Source organism: Thrips palmi, unplaced genomic scaffold, assembly GCF_012932325.1.
Source record: "Thrips palmi isolate BJ-2018 unplaced genomic scaffold, TpBJ-2018v1 HiC_scaffold_10, whole genome shotgun sequence".
Lineage (NCBI taxonomy): Eukaryota > Metazoa > Arthropoda > Insecta > Thysanoptera > Thripidae > Thrips > Thrips palmi.
The window spans coordinates 2592934-2611860 of NW_023144621.1; the positions used below are offsets into that span (position 1 = coordinate 2592934).

The following is an 18927-nucleotide window of genomic DNA, read 5'->3' on the forward strand; positions in this document are numbered from 1 at the left end:
TGATGTTCTCTAGGACTCTTGCTCTTTCCCCATTTGTAAGCATAAAGTTGATCCAGGAAGCGGAAGAAGGGGATAACTCCATTTTGACCAGTTTTTAGGAGCAACAAAAAACTTTAAGCAGGGGAATCTAAAACTGAACAATGGAATGTTATAGATGATAACAAGTTAAAAAAACGTAAGTTAAATTTTGAGATAAACATCAGGAGTGTCAAGTCACTGCGTATAGGATATCTGTGACTTATCACTTTCCGCTGAAATGGAAATCTCAACTTATATTTCTTAAACGAAGTGGAATAGGGTACTTTCGTAGATCCCTGAACCGGAAGCACACAGACGCCATGTTGGCGGAAGTAGATCCAAACTTGACATGGGAAAGAGACGTTCGTCAAAGGTATCGGCCACACTTGAACATAAACAGTCGTTTGATACTTGTTTGCAGTGCATATATGTTTCGCGAGCAATATTTGTACAGCTCGGCTATAGTTTTGGATCCGAAGAGAGGTTAGTTTCCGGCCAGTTTGGCGTCTGCTGGTCTGCTTGCTTCCGGTTCAGGATTCTACGAAAGTACCCTATTTGGAGACATGTCAAGTGGAACTATAGTCAGCAGAGAGTGTTGGTTCCTCTAGTGCATTTTCAGGCACGAAGTAGCCTTATAGTATACCCAGGATTCAACCGGCCCGAGATTCAATTTGTGTGGCCCTTTATGCATTTGGGAAATTTTCTATACAATTTTAATGAGATTTTGCAGACTTGTAGAACTTTGAACGCTGATTCTCATGCTGAAATCTGGTTAAAAAGTTAACGGCCAATTTTGAGAAATTTGCTGTCAAAATCGCCGTTTCCATGGCAAAACTCGACTCGTCAAATGGAAAAAAAAGGGAGTGGGGGGAGCCGAGCCGGGGCGGACCAATAGCCGAGCTTCTCTTTGGGTCTGTACAGCTTACTCCAAAAGCTAAAACAGCACGTTCGAAATGGAAAATTTCTTTGACTGCAGGTAGACAAGATGCAACAATAGAATTGGTGTCGGTTCGAACGCAGTTTTTCGGGCGGATAAAAAGCAGCTCCAGGTTTTGAGAATTTCTGTACGGACAAAATGATCTGTAAATACAAAGACAAATATTGATCCATAATAACGGCTACAAAACCCAGCCATATTATCAACTCAACTTGTCCGTAATAGGCTGGCGGAGTCGTATCCCTCCGCGCGGTCAACATAACCTATAAATGTCCCGGTTTTCGCTGATTTCAAAAGAAATGACGCATTGTTTTTCTGTAATGATACATCTAAACCGTTTCTAGAATGAAGTGGGGCACTATAATTGAGGTAATGTGACATGTCCGCGAAACATCGGAATTTTATCGTGATTATAGTACATCGGTTTTGACGAAATTCAGCAGTAAAGAAGGATCTTACGTCAGTGGGTTCCGAAAAAAATCAGCTTTTACGAATTGTATGGTTAAACTGCTAACTTTTGAGTAGTTTTTTCATAATTGCCATTGCAAAATTAGGCCCCATAGATTAGCATTGTAACATAGTCCCTCTGGTCCTCGCGGATGAACACAGATTCGGCCCACTCCGCCAGCGTATCATGATCTGAACCTACCAATCCGTACTTACATCAACTTAACTCCAATATAAAGATTAATAAGGTGTAATATAGTTTCATTAATTTTCAAACTAAGAATACTTTTCCCATACATTGCATCATTCACATACTGACTATCCAGACTAAAATCTTTTCAGTGTCATTTTGGCTGAAGTCAATCGGTTATTAAATGACACTGTAAGAAACCTAACCTAACAGTTATATTGAAGAAAACATTAAGATATAAACAAAAGTACAGTTATATTTACAAATGTATATTGCTGGGAAGCAGAGAATTTACCTGTGATAATAAAAGCACCCCCAACGTCTCCAATCCTCCACAGCTGATAAGTGGGTGGGTCATTCTACAGAAATGTTACAATTTGATGTCCCTGTCCCTTTGTGACCAAACGGTTCGTCCTAGAAAGACGCGGTTTGCGCGATGAGATGGTGCTTTTAGTGCTTCAAAATGATCCACTATTGGGTTTGAAAGTTTCTGAGGATTTCAGATGACTGTGGCCTCCGGAAGGTGCAAAATGTAAACTCCGTAGCTGTCGTCTCGATGCGTAGTTCACTAAGTTTGCGCCTCTCGTATGTCTAAACGAGACGCAGGACAATCATTCCCGACGGCTCTATTTGCTAAGGCACTTTCATACTTTAACTTAACCCCGCTGACTTCACTAAAAAGTTTGAAGCTTTGTGCCTGCACAGATTTAACTTTTGTCCCGAACGTTTTACTTCCCTAAAATCCACATGTACACTGTTACAAGTTTGGCACTACAGGAGACAAACGGGAAGTCGCAGCCTCAATCTGAAGGCTGCAATGGATTCCGGATGAAAAAACACATCTAGCCACCAAGTTTGACGGATGTGAGTCCAATGGCTAGCATCTGATTGGTACCCAAATTTCAAAAAGGGGGTCGCGTATTTTTTTTTTGTATGTAAACTCCGTACCCGATTTGCCGCGGATCCCCTGTGCGTCGAACTTACGAAATGTGGATGAAAACAATGCTTTATTGGTCCTTTAGTCAGCTGTGTATGCGCGTTCTACTGTTCCAACTCATACGGCTGCAATCCTGGTATTTGCTTCAAAATGTAAACTCCGTAGGCGTCAATTTATGTAAACTCCGTAGACATTTCCCCTGTGATTTCAGGGGGAAAATTTTTTTTCTCGATAAGTGTGACGCTTGATATTGTTTCGCATTCTGCATGCCGAAACAAGAAAAACAAGCCCAAAATGAATGAAATCGGACATTATTTAATTTTTCGCGGTTTTTACTGCGAAATTGTAACATTTCTGTAGAATGACCCGTGTGTCAACATGACAGACAGCTGTCCAGTTTTTGCAGACTCAAGCATCACTTTTCAAAGAAGCAGTGAATTAAGGGGGCTCATACATGTTAAAAGCACTTTTTTTAAAAAAAAATTTGATGTAAACGGATTAAGATTTTACAATTTCTGTGTTAAAATCCTTTTAGATAATTGAGTAAGCTTCATTTTGGCTTAAGGGAAAGTGACTTTGGACATTTTTTGGAGATTTAGTTGAAACGTTTAAAATTTTGCTTCTCGTAAGATTTTGTTCGCATACTTGCGTGGGGAAAAAATCAGGGAGACTCATCCCCAGTAGTGTCATAGAATTGACTAGAATGGGCTTTATATCTGCAATAGTTTTCAAGAAAAAAAATAAAAACAATTTTTTAAACAATTTTTTAAACAAATTTTTGAACAAAAAATTGTTTTTATTTTTTTTCTTGAAAACTATTGCAGATATAAAGCCCATTCTAGTCAATTCTATGACACTACTGGGGATGAGTCTCCCTGATTTTTTCCCCACAGATCTGAGCAAGTATGCGAACAAAATCTTACGAGAAGCAAAATTTTAAACGTTTCGACTAAATCTCCAAAAAATGTCCAAAGTCACTTTCCCTTAAGCCAAAATGAAGCTTACTCAATTATCTAAAAGGATTTTAACACAGAAATTGTAAAATCTTAATCCGTCTACATCAAATTTTTTTTTAAAAAAAAAAAGTGCTATTAACATGTATGAGCCCCCTTAATCACTTTTACGAACCAGAAACTTGCATTCATAGTAGTTTCTGATTTTAAACCAAACTAAATGAGGTTAATCCAAACATTAACAAAGGAGTGACTGTGAATGTTGGATTTCTCATACTTTCACGGATGAAAAGTTAAGCGGGATGATTACCGTCAAGTCCCCTAAATGTGGACACGAACCCTAAAGTGGGACATTTTGACTATTTTCCCTATTATTATAGGCTCTAAACGGCCAACACGTGGATACCGTCATGTCCCCTAAAGTGGGACGATTTTTACGGAAAATCGCCTGTAATTCACAGAATAACGATAGCACCGGAAATCGCCGGGGATTTAAGAATCTTCATGTCAAAACACGTCTTTTACCGAAAACAAATTTTCTTTTCAGACCATGGGGCTCCGGTAGGAGCAGCAAGAACCGCGTCCCAATTTAGGAGCCAAAGTCTCCTAAAGTGGGACAAAGACTTCTAAAGTGGGACACGTTCATTCTTTTTCGCCTAAAAACTGCAGTAGCAAAAATTTTCATAAAATGTATTATGACGAAAATTAAATTTGAAGCAAGATTGGTTCTGTAGTCTTTTGCGATATCTCGACTGGTTAAGCTGATATGAGCCACTTCTACCAAATAGATTTCCTAAGATATATTTAAATTAGAAACCACCGTAGCGCCTAAACCAATTGAAATACGGCAAAGACCAATAAAACAAAATGGCCTTAAAATTAAATTTCTGACCAAAAACATAATTTTTTTTGCTGGGCACGTATTTTAGAAGTTTTGAAATGCATGGCAAGAAATACATGTTGAAATTTTGAAAACTAAAAGCCGTTCGCCGGACAACTTTTTCTCTAAAATATTTTTGTGTTAAGGGGGGGGAGTGAAAAAAATCGATTTTCGGTTTTTTGTTTTTTTGGACTCTTTGGACCTTGGAACAACCATTCCTGACCATATTTGGGCCCACAGCACCCTCAAATCGACGTAGGAACTTTTTATCAGAACAAATGCAAAACTGGAATTTTGACCAAATCGTACAAATGCCGTTAAATCGCCGTATTTTGTCCGAGCGCGCCACTTCTGTTTGATTTTCGCGCGCCAGCGGCATCCGTGGGAGTGGAGGGGAGCCGAGGGAAGCCGACTAGAGCCACGGAAGGCTGGGATGGGAAGGGGTGGGGGAAGGCGGACACGCGAGAGGGAGGGAGAGGAGGAGGGGGAAGGGGGACACTCGGGAGGAAAGACAGAGGAGCACTGTTAAAAATTGTTGTTTTAAAACAACAACACAATTACCAACCTCGACAACGCTGTTGTTTGTAAACAAGTTTGCTTGTTTTAAAACGACGAATTCGTTGCTAATTATTTTTATGACTTATGCTGTTTCAAAACAATATTTTGCTGCGTACAAACAACCCGGACAATCTAAGAAGTGGTTACTGCGGGGTAACCGGGACTCTACTATAGGTCTGTGACCTAATCGGCAATAAAAATTGATGCAAATAAGGCTGTCTACCGGTTTACAAACATCTTGTGGACGAACGACGCAACTCGTTAGTAAACAACGAAAGTCATTTGAAAACAACTTTGATCGCTAAGAAAATTAGCAACATATTTACTGCTAAATTACAACATAATTTTTTACAGTGAGGGGACGAGCGATCTCGAAGGCCGTGGCCGTGCCCGCTTCCCGAGACTCGACGTGGCCGTGCCCGCATCCGAGACTCGACACTCCGTGCCGTGCGGTACTGACTGTTTTGATTTTGGTGCGCAATAACATCGAAAGGAAAGTATCGTGTTTAGACGAGATGAATCCTGGGAGACTGCGCTCGCGCTCTGGCTCTCGTCCGAGACGCAGACTTACACCAAGCAAGCTGCGAGAACAGCAAGAAAAGGTATAGCCGAGTCGACGCCTGTTGCTTTGCTTTGTTAAACAGGTTATGTTCCCCTGTAACTTAGAACGGTGTGCTTTTTTGTTGACAGATGCCCTTGGCGAAGTTAGCACAAAAATTGGCAAAACAACACGCAAGAGATCGGTCTGGTACCCCGGAAAGACCGTCCATATGAACTTGGAACATATGACGCTGTCCTTACATTCAATGATGGTCAGAAAAGCAAGATTCAAGTGCTGGACAGGATAGGAGTCACTGCTGGAAGGCACATAATCAACTGGGCAAATTCAGTGGATGCAGCGAGGATCAAGAAGGCTGACCAACGGGCTGAGCAAGAGACCAAGGAGGCCCGTCGAGCCAGGAGATTGGCTGGGAAGGCTCAAGAAGAGAGTCTAGATGCACAGGAGGGAGGCCCTAGTTATGCTGCTGGAGAATTTTAGTCATTTGCATTTATTATTTCCAGTTATGGCCAATAAACTGTCATGAAACTGTCCTGAAACTTTAAACGTGTTTTTCTCAGTAACTTTTTTTTCCCTTTGCGCGCAGGATATCTTGGGCACCGTTAGAGATAGAATATTGTGTGATAGCTTAAAATGATCGTTATTTAAATAGCTAGAAGACAAGGGAGAGTTTTTATCAAAAAAAAATTTCTATCTTTAGTTACAGGTAAATATTTGTCCAAAAGCGGCATGAAATCTGTCATGATTCTAGTTTTTACGATTCAAAGTCATAGAAGAGGTTTTTCAAAAATATGGCCGCCTTGCGTTCTTCATTTTGACCATATTTAAATGCGTGAATTTTGTCGGGTGTCTAGAACAACATTTGGCTGAGAAATCCTGCGCGCAAGAAATTAATCCCAAATGTCGACCAATTCTTTAAAAATGGTCAAAACTAGAAAAGTGACATTAAACATGCAACTCAAGGTGCTACAGGGGTAAAAAAGTGTGGGGAATCCAATGGTCATGTCCATTTTAGAGTCAGAGTGACTGTTGAGTCAGAATTAAACGCAAAAAATATGAAAAAATCACAAATTTCACTTTACCCCCCCCCTTTAAAATTTAATTTTACGCAAGATTTGTTTTATGATCGATAACGATATCTTTATCGGTTCAGCCAAGAGGAAGCATTTGCTTTCAAACATTAACTAAATTTTGTGCTGACTTAAAAAAGCATACCGAACCGTACTTTCCCGACTGCTTGGGTCTCCAAACCGACCTGGCAACCAAATATAGACCAAGTGGCATTTCTAGGACGCTGGAGGTGAATGCAACGCGTCTGAATCGGTCAAAACCTAAGAAAAACGACAAATATTGAAGTGTCCCACTTTACAGCCCCTCAGAAGATTGCTTCCCACCGTAAAATGAAGCGTCGGAAACAAATTTTCTAAAGTGCATCTTGTAGGTAAAAGAACGCGTTACAACATGTCTGAAGTCTAGAATGGTCCGAGCATCGACGGCTCGAAGCCCCGAATCCGCGCTAGACGTCTGAAAAAACTACTCTATTTTTCGGCATCCAATTCCAATTTTCAAGATTTTTTGGGGGAGGGGGTATGAGCGGGAAAAAAACACTCTCTGCGGATATGGTCTTGGAGGGGTCCTACCGTCTCAACAACATTTTTTAACTCGCAAAATATCCACGCGTTGGCCGTTTACGGCCTAAAATAGGGAAAATAGTCAAAATGTCCCACTTTAGGGTTCGTGCCCGGGTGGAAGGAACTGAAGTTCTAATTATATCTGGGAATTGCAACTTAACTATTTGTTAGACTGTACGCCACATACTTTCTGTTTATAAAATAACTTAAGTTTTACTATATTCAATAAGTGTAGCCTATTTGCAGACGAACAGCAGTCAGACTGCAGACTGACCGATGCAGTTTGACTGTAGTTCAACTGTAATTTAACTGGTGAAACTGCAGTCTAACTATAGTTAACTATAGTTGAACTGCAGTCTGTTTACAGGAAAACTGGTAGTTTTTTCGGACAGAGCAGTCTTGTCTGCAGTTTTAATCATGGTTTCATCTCGCCAGTATTACAGAAGCTTTAACTCGAGTTTTATATTGAAGTTAAAATTATTTTCGAGAAGTATTTTCTGAATTTTAGTCACAAGTGTGGATTTGGAAATCACGTTCAAATTTAGTTTTGCAAGCCCCCACCGCCGACCCTGGCCCTACTCCTTCCATGTCCTCTACGTGGTTGTTTGTAATGCTGTGCCATCTCCGCAATGAGAGTGGAACCCTGTTGAAGGCCGGGCGGGCTAGTCGGGTGGACCAGTCCATGCCACACGACAAGTGCTGTCGGTATTGACTAAAAATTGGAAGGAGCTAGTATTGACTAACTTCACCTTCATACGTTACCACTGCATGTCACCGCAGACTGCCTAGTAAGGTAGAAGAGTCTGAAGAACCGAGTGAATCATGCGTGGACCCAACCTAATCGTCGCCCGTAGACGCCATCGAGTGCTAATACGGAATTCCGTTTTTCTCCACTTCAGTGCAATATTCTGATTCAAATTTTTCTCTAACTTCTAAAGCAGATATTTACTGAAGTGGCAGATGGTGTAACTTGCAAAAATAACTTAATTCACTAGCCTAAATAAGAAATCCCGTTTGACAAACACTCACAGCGATCCAAGCGCCACCTAGCGGCAGGTCCTTGAAACCAGGCCTTGCAGCTCGGCGGCTGACAGTAGACCACACGGTGTGGTGGGATGAGGATTTTTCCACAGTTTGCGCACTACCCCGACGTCTAAGAATATCGCAATAATTTTTATGCTCAACGTTAAATTTTGGCTTCACCCCGCCATGCTTAATCTCAGAGAAAAAAAAAACCATATTGATCGACGTACTGATCCTTGCCTTCCAGTCGTGTCGGTTTTCAATAGCCCCTTTCGCTCGTCGCCGAGTGAAGAACAAAAGTACTCTAAAAGCCCGGAACCAGTAGCGCGCCACCAAGCGGCCGTTATAGCGAACTGTCAAAAGCTGAACCCTGATTGGTCCAAGCGTAGATCCGAACGAAGTTCACAGCATCGGCCGCTAGGTGGCGCGCTAGTAGTCCCTGCACTGTGATTACTTTTGTTCTTCAATCGCTTCCTCATTCCTGACTGCATTGAAAAGGTATACTATAAGTGTAAATTGAAGCGTAATGCGTGTCTAGACAATGATCATGCAGATAAAATTACAGATAAAGCGTTGATATACTTGAGTCAAAAGAAGTATTTTAACACACTTTTGAAGTATTGTTTGACTGAGCAATGGTGAGTGTAACATAGCTATAGATCAAGCTGAAGTTTCGACACTATTTAAGAACTGAACTCTTAACTGGAAATAAACTGCAGTCAGACTACTATTACGAGTACCACCTGAACAGTACACAAACTTGTAAATAATTTCAGAGTTTTTTTACACTTTGACTGCACTGAAGACCGCAGTTTGCGCACTGCAGTTTTTCACTGTAGTCGGTACTCAGTTAAAACTAGACTTCCTTCCACCCGGGTGTCCACATTTAGGGGACTTGACGGTATTTTGCGAGGTAAAAAATGTTTTTGAGACGGTAGGACCCCTCCGAGACCATATCCGCAGAGAGTGTCTTGTTCCCGCTCATACCCCCTCCCCAAAAAAATCTTGAAAATTGGAATTTGATGCAGAAAAAAATAGAAGTTTTTCAGACGTCTAGCGCGGATTCGGGGCTTCGAGCCGTTGATGCTCGAACCATTCTAGACTTCAGACATGTTGTAGCGCGTTCTTTTATCTCCAAGAGGGGGATCTTCACTTATCCTAAAACTCACGTTCGTTTTACGGTGGGAAGCAATCTTCTAAGGGGCTGCAAAGTGGGACACATGAATTTTCTTCGTTTTTTAAAGGTTTTGACCGATTCAGAGGCGTTACATTCACCTCCAGCGTCCTACAAACGCCGCCTGGCCTAAATTAGGTTGCCAGCTCGGTTTGGAGGCCCAGGCAGTCGCGCAAGTACGGTTCGGTACGCTTTAAGTCAGCACAAAATTTAGTTAATGTTTGAAAGCAAATGCTTCCTCTTGGCTTAACCGACAAAGAGGCGAAATCGGAAAATCGGATTTGTCCGGGAGCGGTGTTCCCAGATGGTCGTCTGGACTTTTTCATATGTGTGAAGCAAAGTTGTGTTCTTGGTTTAGTGTAATGATCAGCAATTTACGATATTCGCTCAATGTATAATGAGCCAAGGTTTGTTCTAGCTTAGTATTTTATCTAACTGCCAAATTTGTCAAAATTGTGATCATTATCCTCTTCAAAATAAAAGAAGCAGATGTTAGACTACATGTTTTATTAGACTAGAACAGCCCCACTCATGCGTAGGATAATTTGCCTCCCCTTCAGGCGCGTAGGAAAAGTTGCCTACCCTTCAGGCGTTTCGTCAATTCTGTCATTTTGGCTGCAGCCATGGACCCAAAAGTGACCTCAGTGCGCTTCTCAGAGGGTCAGTGATGGTAGTGAGGGGTAAGAAGGGCCTTTCTAACTTAAATCTTACCGCGGGGCCTCAGTTGAACTCGAAACAGCCAATGCAGGAGGGTTGACCTCGCCGTAAGGAGGAATTTCCTAGTTTTTCTTAATTTAAAAGTTCCCAAGGCTGCAGCGCTCAAACCATACCCATACCACCCAAATGTCGAGCCGTGCTATTTTAGGTGGTAGTAAGAGGTACGATTTCCCGCATGGAGTTGACCAAGTTTGGATTCGGGTGTAGCTTTAAAACGCACCGACGTAAAACCTTAAAAAAAGTGATTTTTCGTCAAAATTGGCATTTTTCTCTATGATAGACTGCCCAGGGGTCCGTTTGGGCCCTGAAATCGAATTCCTCATGCAATTTTACGCTGGGGAACGAGTTTTCAGCCAACTAGGGGCAAAACTGTAGACTTGAGAGGGATTTTTGGAAAATGTAGCAATTTGGTCAAAAACCACTTAAGAAAAAAAGTCAAAAACTAAGATTGCCCATAACTCCTATGAAACGACACCTAGGTGGCTGAAATTTTACCCCGATGTTTACCTATGGGTAGGTAACATTTGAGCCAAAAATGGGCCAAATCGTCGATGGTCCATTTTGGGCACTGCTGATTGGCCCTGGTTTGCCCCTTAGGCGTTACGGTGGTTTCTAATTTAAATATATCTAAGGAAATCTTATTGAATGAAGAGGCTCATATCTGCTTAACCAGTCGAGATATCGAAAAAGACTTCAGAACCAATCTTGCTCCAAATTAAGTTTAGAACATAATACATTTTATGAAACTTTTTGCTACTGCAGTTTTAGGGCGAAAAAGAATGAACGTGTCCCACTTTAGGGGACTTTGTCCCACTTTAGGAGACTTTGGCTCCTAAATTGGGACACGGTTCTTGCTGCTCCTACTGAAGCCCCTTGGGCTGAAAATTTTTTTTGTTTTCGGTAAAAGACGTGTTTTGACATGATGATTCTTAAATCCTCGGCGATTTTCGGTGTCATCGTTATTCTGTGAATAACAGACGATTTTCCGCAAAAATCGTCCCACTTTAGGGGACTTGACGGTATTAGAAAAAAAAAAAACACAGTCCGCTCCGCTGTTTCTGCTGCCGATTTCAGGCACAATTTAGGCCTTCGCAATTGGTGTCAGCGACAGGCGCGGATTCAGGGGGGGGGGGGCGTCACCGCCGCCTGGAAGGTAGGCAAGAAGTCGCACATTACCCCTGTAGGTAGGCAACTTTCGCGCTATCATCCTCCCCCAGAACCCCACTGAGAATGAGAGAGCGATGACCATCGCCCACTAATTGGGCGATGACCAAACTGTCGCTCAACTTTAGGCCATGACTGATTTGTCGCCCCAATTTGGGCGACAAATATTTCATCGCCCCAAATTGAGCGACACATAACTCATCGCCCCAATTTGGGCGACACACTTAACATCGCCCAAAATTTGGTAATGCGTTTCCATCGCCCAAATTTGAGCGATGGCCAGTGGGAAGGTAAATAGAAGTGAAACCACTGACTCAGATCACAGGTCTTGGTAAAATTAGTGATGACAATGGCAGGCAGTCTTGAAACATCAGCAGCAGCCTGCTACCTTCACAGTTCTGCCCAACACCGCCCAAGAACTTGCTGGCCAGGGCAGTCAGTTTCAGTTTACTGATGTTTACAAACTGTTGTTTACTCTTTTCACAAGAAACTTGCCCTGACAGTCACCTATTTTGGCTCACCTCATGAAATGTGTTTCCTGTTTAATCCAAGTGTAGAGTGCTAAGTCATCACCATACAGCAAATAGAGTCCACAACAGATGTGAACTAGCTGCTGCATCCTTGGGCTTGAGCTAGCACAAGGACACTGTTTGTTTGAGCTGGAAACTGGTTTCAACGAACACGAAAGTGTTTCCGAAATATGGCCATCCGTCACGACCGAAAAGCAAAGTGCACCACTCGCGACAAGTCCGATAACAACGACAAAAGTATTAAAAATTGGCGAAGTCCGAGGCCTACAAACGCCGCCATGATGGTACAGTACTTGCGTGTTGTTTTTGTTTTCGCTTTTGCCTGCCGCCTCGTCTCGATCGTGCCAATACGTAGCCAATGGGAAGAGAGCTTGCAAATAAGGTGTCGTGCTTCTTTTGTTTGCGAGCGGGTGGAAAGAGGGGAGGGGAAGAGGGGTGAGGGGAGGGGTACAAAGAAAGTTTTTGTTTACATGCATTTTGCATCTTGTTGCTCGGCTTTCTTGAATTCTTATGAAGGTCCTTTACGCCTGTTGCCAAAGCACAGAGTTTTGTGTCGCCTGGGAAATTAATTTGAACGATTCGCCGATCCATCTGAGCACGCACGTTAGTCGGATGAGAGTGAAAATCCTCTTAGTTGTACATACATTTAGTGCCCGGCTTACCCTAACCCTCCTTTGTTATGCTGCTGTTAAGATTCGCGTTTTATCGTTTGCTTCATGCTTTGTTGCTCCAGACCCTGCGTTAAGTCATTACAAGTGTTGAACCTCCATTTTTCTGTCACCCAGGTTCCGTGTTGTCCATTCAGCTCTGATTCCAACCCAGCTCTGTCCTTCTGGGAGATCATCTAGCCCACCTGTTGTCCACTTCTGCCTCAGGAACCCAACTTGCTGCATTTGTGGCCTTCACATGGTAAGTCCATCCCTATTTTATTGTGCTGCAAGTTACCTTTTATTTATTGTACAATGTGTAATGTTTTCATTGCTCTGTTGACAGTGACCGAGATGGAGATGGAGGCAGTTTGCTGCTAGCAGTCGGTGTTCACTCCAGAACCCAGCGAGGAGATGCAAGCACCAGAGTGTCGGGTCCACTTTTTCTGGTCGATTGCCTCCACCGCCAAGTGGACCCAAGCTGATAGGACTCGTCAGGTACTCCTTCAATAAACTCATTACCCATCACATTCCGCTTTTTGCTTCAGTTTTTGTTTTGTCTGTCTTGGTTGTATCCTCCAGTTCTATCTTTGGACAAAGTGTTTGAATTTATGATTGCCAGCTGTTGCTTGGGTGTGGTACAGCCTTGCAGAAAGCAACATTCCCCATGAGCTAGAACCATTTTCAGTCTCTGCATCATCACACACATGATAATATAGCAAAACTGAAATTGTGAAACTAAAATAAGTCAATAAGACAGTCTAATTTTTGCTACATAATCATTTGTGTGCTGGTGATAAGACTAAAAATGATCTGAGCTCAATAGGGATGTTGTTTTTTCTCTTGACTTTATCACATTCAACTTACTTACAGCAGACATTTTATCCGGTCTTACCTTCTTTTGATATGACTCGAGACAGGAAACAACTATCTGAAGTTAGGCCCTTTAGGACTCTATCTCAAGTGTGAGGTGAAAATAAGGTGAGGGATGTTTGGTGAGTTCAATGTTGGCACATGTTGATACATTAGTTGTGTGGACAGTTATGTTTCCATGCACTAGCATCCTTTGACAGATTTACTAGTCTTTCTGAAGAAATATTTATTTATTGTGCAAGTTCAAATCTCTGCTTCCCCTGCTGAGTAATGCCACTTGGATAGATTCCTTTTTAACATGTCTATCAGTTTATAGTTATAAATAAGAACAGCGGGTAAGGAAGTCAAGAATCAGTGCGAAGTCAGTGCCAAAAGTTATTTATCCCAGTGCCACCAGCAGTCAATTAGAACATATGAGTTCATACTATGGGCTTTAAAATATACCCGTTTTTTCCATGAACGGGAAGTTCCTAACATTACAATCTCTGAAGGACAACCATTCAATTAGCTGGAAGTGGAAGAAATTACTCTCAAGAACAGTTTCCCTTCATTAGTAGGGTCTTGTTTTTAAAGGGCTATTTTTGATTGGTAGGTAGGTTTGCTCTTAATTTTGTATGGAGTAAAGTTCAGTCAAGTTCATGTAGCCAACACCAATGGAAATGAATTTTAAATAATGATTAAATTTTAAAAATAAGTGGAAGCTAATGTGTGTTACTGACACTGAATAAATGTAACCACACTCATTATTAGGCAAATCAAAATTAATTATAAATTTATCTTTCTTGAAGGGTATTCAATCCTTATGGAACTGTGCAGTTGTGTATGTTTCTAGTGTCAAGTGTTGAACCCTCATTGTTCTGTCACCAGGTTCCGTGTTGTCCATTCAACTCTGATTCCGACCCAGCTCTGCCTCTCTTGGGGGTCATCTAGTCCACCTGCTGTCCGCTTCCGCCTCAGGAACCAAACTTGCTGCATTTGTGGTTTAATGTAGCTTCTCATGGTAAGTCCATCCCTATTTTATTGTGCTGCAAGTTACCTTTTATTTATTGTACAATGTGTACTGTTTTCATTGCACTGTTGGCAGTGACTGAGATGGAGATGGAGGCAGTTTGCTGCTAGCAGTCGGTGTTCACTCCAGAACCCAGCGAGGAGGTGCAAGCACCAGTGTGTTGGGTTCACTCCTTCTGGTCGATTGCCTCCACCACCAAGACTCAAGCGGACAGGACTCTCTTACTTTAGTTGTGTAGACAGTTTTGTTTCCATTCTCTAGCATCCTTTGACATACATATCAGTCTATCAGAAGAAATGTTTATCGTGCAAGTGAAAATCTCTGTTTGAGATACGCCACTTGGGTAGATTCCCCCCTCTTCCCCAATTTAGTCACTGATGTGTTGCTGTAAATTTTTTATTAAAATTGTCATTTAATTAATTATAACAATCCTGTTGTTCTTTTTCTTTATTCCACTTTTCCTGCTCCACTTTAGGTAGGGCTATAAATAGGGAATTGTGTACAGCTGTGAGATTGTAATCTGAAGGCATGCCTTTCATGTTGTTATCTTAAGTAGGATCAGCGGGTAACAAAATCAAGAATCAGTGCAAAGTCAGTGACAAAAGATATTTATTAGAATGTCAGCTGGAAGTGAAAGTAATTATAATCAAAAACAGTTTCCTTTGATCGTATTTTCTTCAGAAAAGAGATTTTTTTGAGTAATAGTTTTGTTGACTCTTAACATTTTTAGGCAGTGTTCAAAGATGTTTATTAGAATGTCAGCTGTTTGTGAAAGTAATTATAATCAAAAACAGTTTCTTTTGATCATGTTTCCTTAAGGAAAATAGAGAATTTTTTTAATGACAGTTTGGTTGATTCTAAACATTTTTCCCACTCTATTGAGTAAACTCCAGTAAAGTTCATGTAACTGAATGCATTTCATTAGTACATTCGAATTCAGAATATGGGTTTTGAAATATTCTACTTCTTTGCATGAACAGAAGGTTCTTAACATCATGGTCTCTGATTGGCAACTAGTATTCAATTATCTGGAAGTGAAAGAAAGTTTTATACAGAACAGTTTTTCTTGATCAGTATTTTTTGACATAAGACAGTGGTGCCAGTTTTCTTAAAATATTACCTGTCTATTACTTTGTTCAAGTAATTGTAATCAATGACAGCCTCTTTTGAATACTTTTCTTTAAAAATCAGTTGGGTATTGATTTTAGATGTTCATTTTAATTTTCTTGGTCCAACAGAAACGTTCCTTTAATTTCCAAGGCTTGTAGGAAAGTTACGGAAGCAGTCCATGAATCCAATGTTGAACCGCACTTGCATCACTTGAACTCTTGGCAGAATCATGTGGTAATGTTGAAACAGTCTAGTAAATATTTTGAGCAGCACTGTTTTAGGAACCCTCCTATAAAGTTGGTTGAGTCAGCAGTTAGGTGATCAGCTTCTGCGTTAAGCTGATTTGAAGTATTCAGTACTGGAAGACAAAGGTAAAGAAACAGGTGATTTGAAATTGAAGTTTTCAGTTAAATTACTTTCCACCTTAAGATTGTTTAGACTTACCTTGTGTGATAAGTAGGATTTGGAGGGCAAAATTACAAAGTTTGCTCCTACTTCTCGTATGAACACAACATGATGTCTGTAAGCTATATCTTCGGCCAGTATAACTGCCACCTTCTCCGTGTGACACACTTTGAAAGCATTTAAGGAAAGCTCATACTTCTGAGTGGCCAACTTTGTGTACACAAATGCTAATTTTTCTGCAGTGCCATAGATTGCAACTATTTCTCCACAAATGGGAACATCTTTAACAAATTTGGTGACAATGGCAGTTTCTTTTGAACAATGTACTCCACCATGAACTACATATGTGTACTCATTAATGGTCTTAGAATTGTCTTTGAATACTTGCTCCAAAAGTTCTTTGTGAATACACACTTCCAGTATGACCTTCTTTGGTGCACCTCTGCTGTTGTTGGTTGAGAGATATGTTACACCATTCTTTCCCATGGCACTCAACATCATTAATCCACATTGCCTTTCTTGATGCCTTTGAGCCAATGCTTCATAAATGTTGACATAGTTGTGCATCAACCTGCATAGTCTTTTAAAATAGGCATGTTTGCCCTCAAATCTAAAACAAAAACTAATTATTAACTAGGTTCACCATCTTAATGTCTGTTAAAATATCAGAAGTACCTGCATTGTTAGAATTTCATGTTTTCTCTGATCAAAAATATCAAAAGAAAAAGAAAGCCAAATTAGCATATTTTGAGAATCTTAATTTTTATGGCAGGTACAATCAAATCAGCTCTCTCAAAGTTTTCAGTGCCATTTATGTCATCAAATTGAACAAGCTGGCATATTTTTGGAGGGCAGAGGATGTCAATGTTCAATTCAATTCCTCAGTAAGTAATAATTTGAAACAACAACCAACTTAGATAATTTTTGATGTAAAACAAAAGGTTTCTTTTCAGTAAAATAAAGCTTGAGTTGATAGCAGTGGGTGCAGAAAGGCAAACATGAAATTTTACATACTGCAGTTACTAAACACATCTAAGTTGAGGTGTATAAATACATATTTAAATTTATTGAAAAGACTATTTACCTGAAGCACCAGTGGAGACGAAGTGGCCCATAAAGATATATTTGCATTGGGAAATGGGTTTCGTAATGCATCTTCGGAGTTTCTCGGCCAGGATATAGGGCTTGAAACCGCTTGTGGTGGTCTATTGTCATTTTTCTCAATCTTTCAAGGTCGGCCATTGTAAATTGGTCAGACATTTGAAGGCTCAGAAGATTTAGCCTCAGAATGTAGCAATGTAGGTTAGCCTCATCACAAGCAAGCTCCACTCCTTTTTCAGTTTGAACTTGGAGGGCAAATGGCAGTAAATAGGCCAGGGCCAATGTCTCTGATGCTGACTGGCGTAATGATCTGTTCTGAATGTGGCTTGCTTCTATGTCTGCTGGCTTGTTAACTCCAAAATACTTTACCAGACTACTTATTCTCCTGTTGATGGCCTTGAGTGAGGTTTTTTTCTTCTCTAGAGTATGTTCTAATAGACAGATAATTTCCGTTTTCAGAGTGCCAAGAATAACGTCGTGCATGAGATCCTGAGGCAGGCATTTGGTGACATCACAAGTAGGAATATCCATCAGAGCACTTCTGCTGTTTATACCATATGTCACAGAGGGAGAGGGTTTCGTCTTGCACTTTTTTTCAATGTACTCCTCCACTTCAGCCACATGCTTTTCATGAGATTCCTTGTCGCGCCGGACAAAATCTTTTTCATCAAATGAAGAGAACATTTCTTCTGAGGTAACATAGCACTGACGACAACAACAATTAGCAAAATGTGACTCTTTGAAGCCTCCTATGCTGGCAGCGGCTGGGTTGTCAGCATTATGGTCTACCATCACAGCACGGAACACTCTTTTCTTGCCCATCACAGTGAAGGTAACTCCTTCTTCACTGCATAATTGTTTCATTGAAGCCACATAGTCAGTCAAGAAGACTTTATGACCTGTTGACTTAATGAGGTCAGTTTTCATACAACCCATCAAGTGGATAGCTCGATTTGATGATCTCAGCTCGGGATAAATGTTAAGCAATGTCCAGTAGATAAACCGAACGCTGACATCTTGGCTACTTGCTGAGTCAGTGCATTGCGCATCATCATCATAAGTTCTAATGCCTAATGTTCCTGGATACTTCTGAACCAAAGGATGTTTCTTGTATGCATAGCCATCAAGTGGATCGGCAAAGACTCCATCGATAGATGGCTTTGGATTGTCAATGCAATGTAGAACTTCAGGGCAGTTGAGCAAAGCCTCTAACATAGGTAAAAAGGGAACTATGTACCCTTTTTCAACAACAGCAGCTTTAACTTCTTTTCCTGCAACAACTGGTTGAGTAGTGACTTCCACACCAGCTGGACGTATGAGACATCTTTCTTGTTCCACATATTTTGACAGCTCTTCTGGAGTATGCACACCCTCAAATAATGAATTCCCCTCCAATCTATCAAGTATTGAGCATACTTCTTGTACAGAAAACACCTGCTCAGCTCCATAACTCATAAATTGGGCCTGAAAGCAAGAAGGAATTATTATAGACATCTAAAGTAAGAATACAATAAAGCAACACACGATGTGAAACAAACCTTGATGATGTCAATCAGGATTCTAAATAGGTCATCAACACCGTTTGTCACAAGATTGAAAACCTTGTGAGTTGAATAGCTTTCATCCTTCAGTTTGATTAACGTCTCTGCTGCCCGAGCCTGCAGCTTAGCAGCTAAATCAGTGGGATCAGGTCGTCCTAATAAATTAAACAAACAAAATTGGTTAACAACGCGCTGGGATTAAAAATGGCTTTGTTCTGGTATGAATTTTAGATTAGCCGTACCAGAAACTTCGTCATCCATTGCCTCCATTCTGCAGTCAGTTTGTAACCGTAGTCCAAATACATGTAGCAATATGCTTTCGAGATACCACTGCAAATTTATAAATGTGGTTAAAAATACTATTGCAACCTCGGGCGATAAATTTATTACCATTCTGTCATAATTACCAAGGTTCCTTCGCCCCTGAAACTCAAATAATGCAAACGACGCTTAAGCTGCCAGCAAGTCAGAGGGTACCACAATGTGCCGCCACCCAGAGAGAGGCTACGGAATGTTACCTGAC

General features: G+C 41.0%; 2 protein-coding genes and 1 long non-coding RNA gene across 4 annotated transcripts; 1 reads left to right on the forward strand and 2 right to left on the reverse strand.

Moving 5' to 3' along the window:
• Nucleotides 1–12178: 12178 nt before the first annotated feature.
• Nucleotides 12179–14706, forward strand: LOC117654327. 2 transcript variants are annotated; one of them, XR_004588309.1, is made up of 5 exons: nucleotides 12179–12321; nucleotides 12504–12627; nucleotides 12712–12863; nucleotides 14106–14238; nucleotides 14323–14706. It is a non-coding gene; the product is annotated as an uncharacterized LOC117654327 (long non-coding RNA). The 2 variants fall into 2 exon arrangements; XR_004588308.1 differs by having other exon boundaries at nucleotides 12179–12627.
• Nucleotides 14707–15567: 861 nt separating this feature from the next.
• LOC117654309 lies at nucleotides 15568–16257 on the reverse strand. The gene is made up of 2 exons (XM_034400889.1): nucleotides 15802–16257; nucleotides 15568–15715 (listed from the first exon to the last, which is right to left on the reverse strand). The coding sequence occupies exons 1-2, from the start codon at nucleotides 16246–16248 to the stop codon at nucleotides 15710–15712; spliced, it is 453 nt and encodes a 150-aa protein (XP_034256780.1). The 5' UTR covers nucleotides 16249–16257; the 3' UTR covers nucleotides 15568–15709.
• Nucleotides 16258–16842: 585 nt separating this feature from the next.
• On the reverse strand, nucleotides 16843–18821 carry LOC117654365. The gene is made up of 4 exons (XM_034400967.1): nucleotides 18812–18821; nucleotides 18647–18734; nucleotides 18402–18559; nucleotides 16843–18327 (listed from the first exon to the last, which is right to left on the reverse strand). The coding sequence occupies exons 2-4, from the start codon at nucleotides 18672–18674 to the stop codon at nucleotides 16843–16845; spliced, it is 1671 nt and encodes a 556-aa protein (XP_034256858.1). The 5' UTR covers nucleotides 18675–18734; nucleotides 18812–18821.
• Between the last annotated feature and the right edge of the window lie 106 nt (nucleotides 18822–18927).

Bases quoted from the DNA above. Each gene is read 5' to 3' on its own strand.
- LOC117654309 (XM_034400889.1), bottom strand. From the start codon at position 16,248: ATGGGAAAGAATGGTGTAACATATCTCTCAACCAACAACAGCAGAGGT.
- LOC117654365 (XM_034400967.1), bottom strand. From the start codon at position 18,674: ATGGAGGCAATGGATGACGAAGTTTCTG. The intron at 18,560-18,646 runs GTACGGCTAATC...TTAATTTATTAG, and splicing joins AATGGATGACGAAGTTTCTG to GACGACCTGATCCCACTGAT. The intron at 18,328-18,401 runs GTTTGTTTCACA...TCTTGCTTTCAG, and splicing joins TCCTGATTGACATCATCAAG to GCCCAATTTATGAGTTATGG.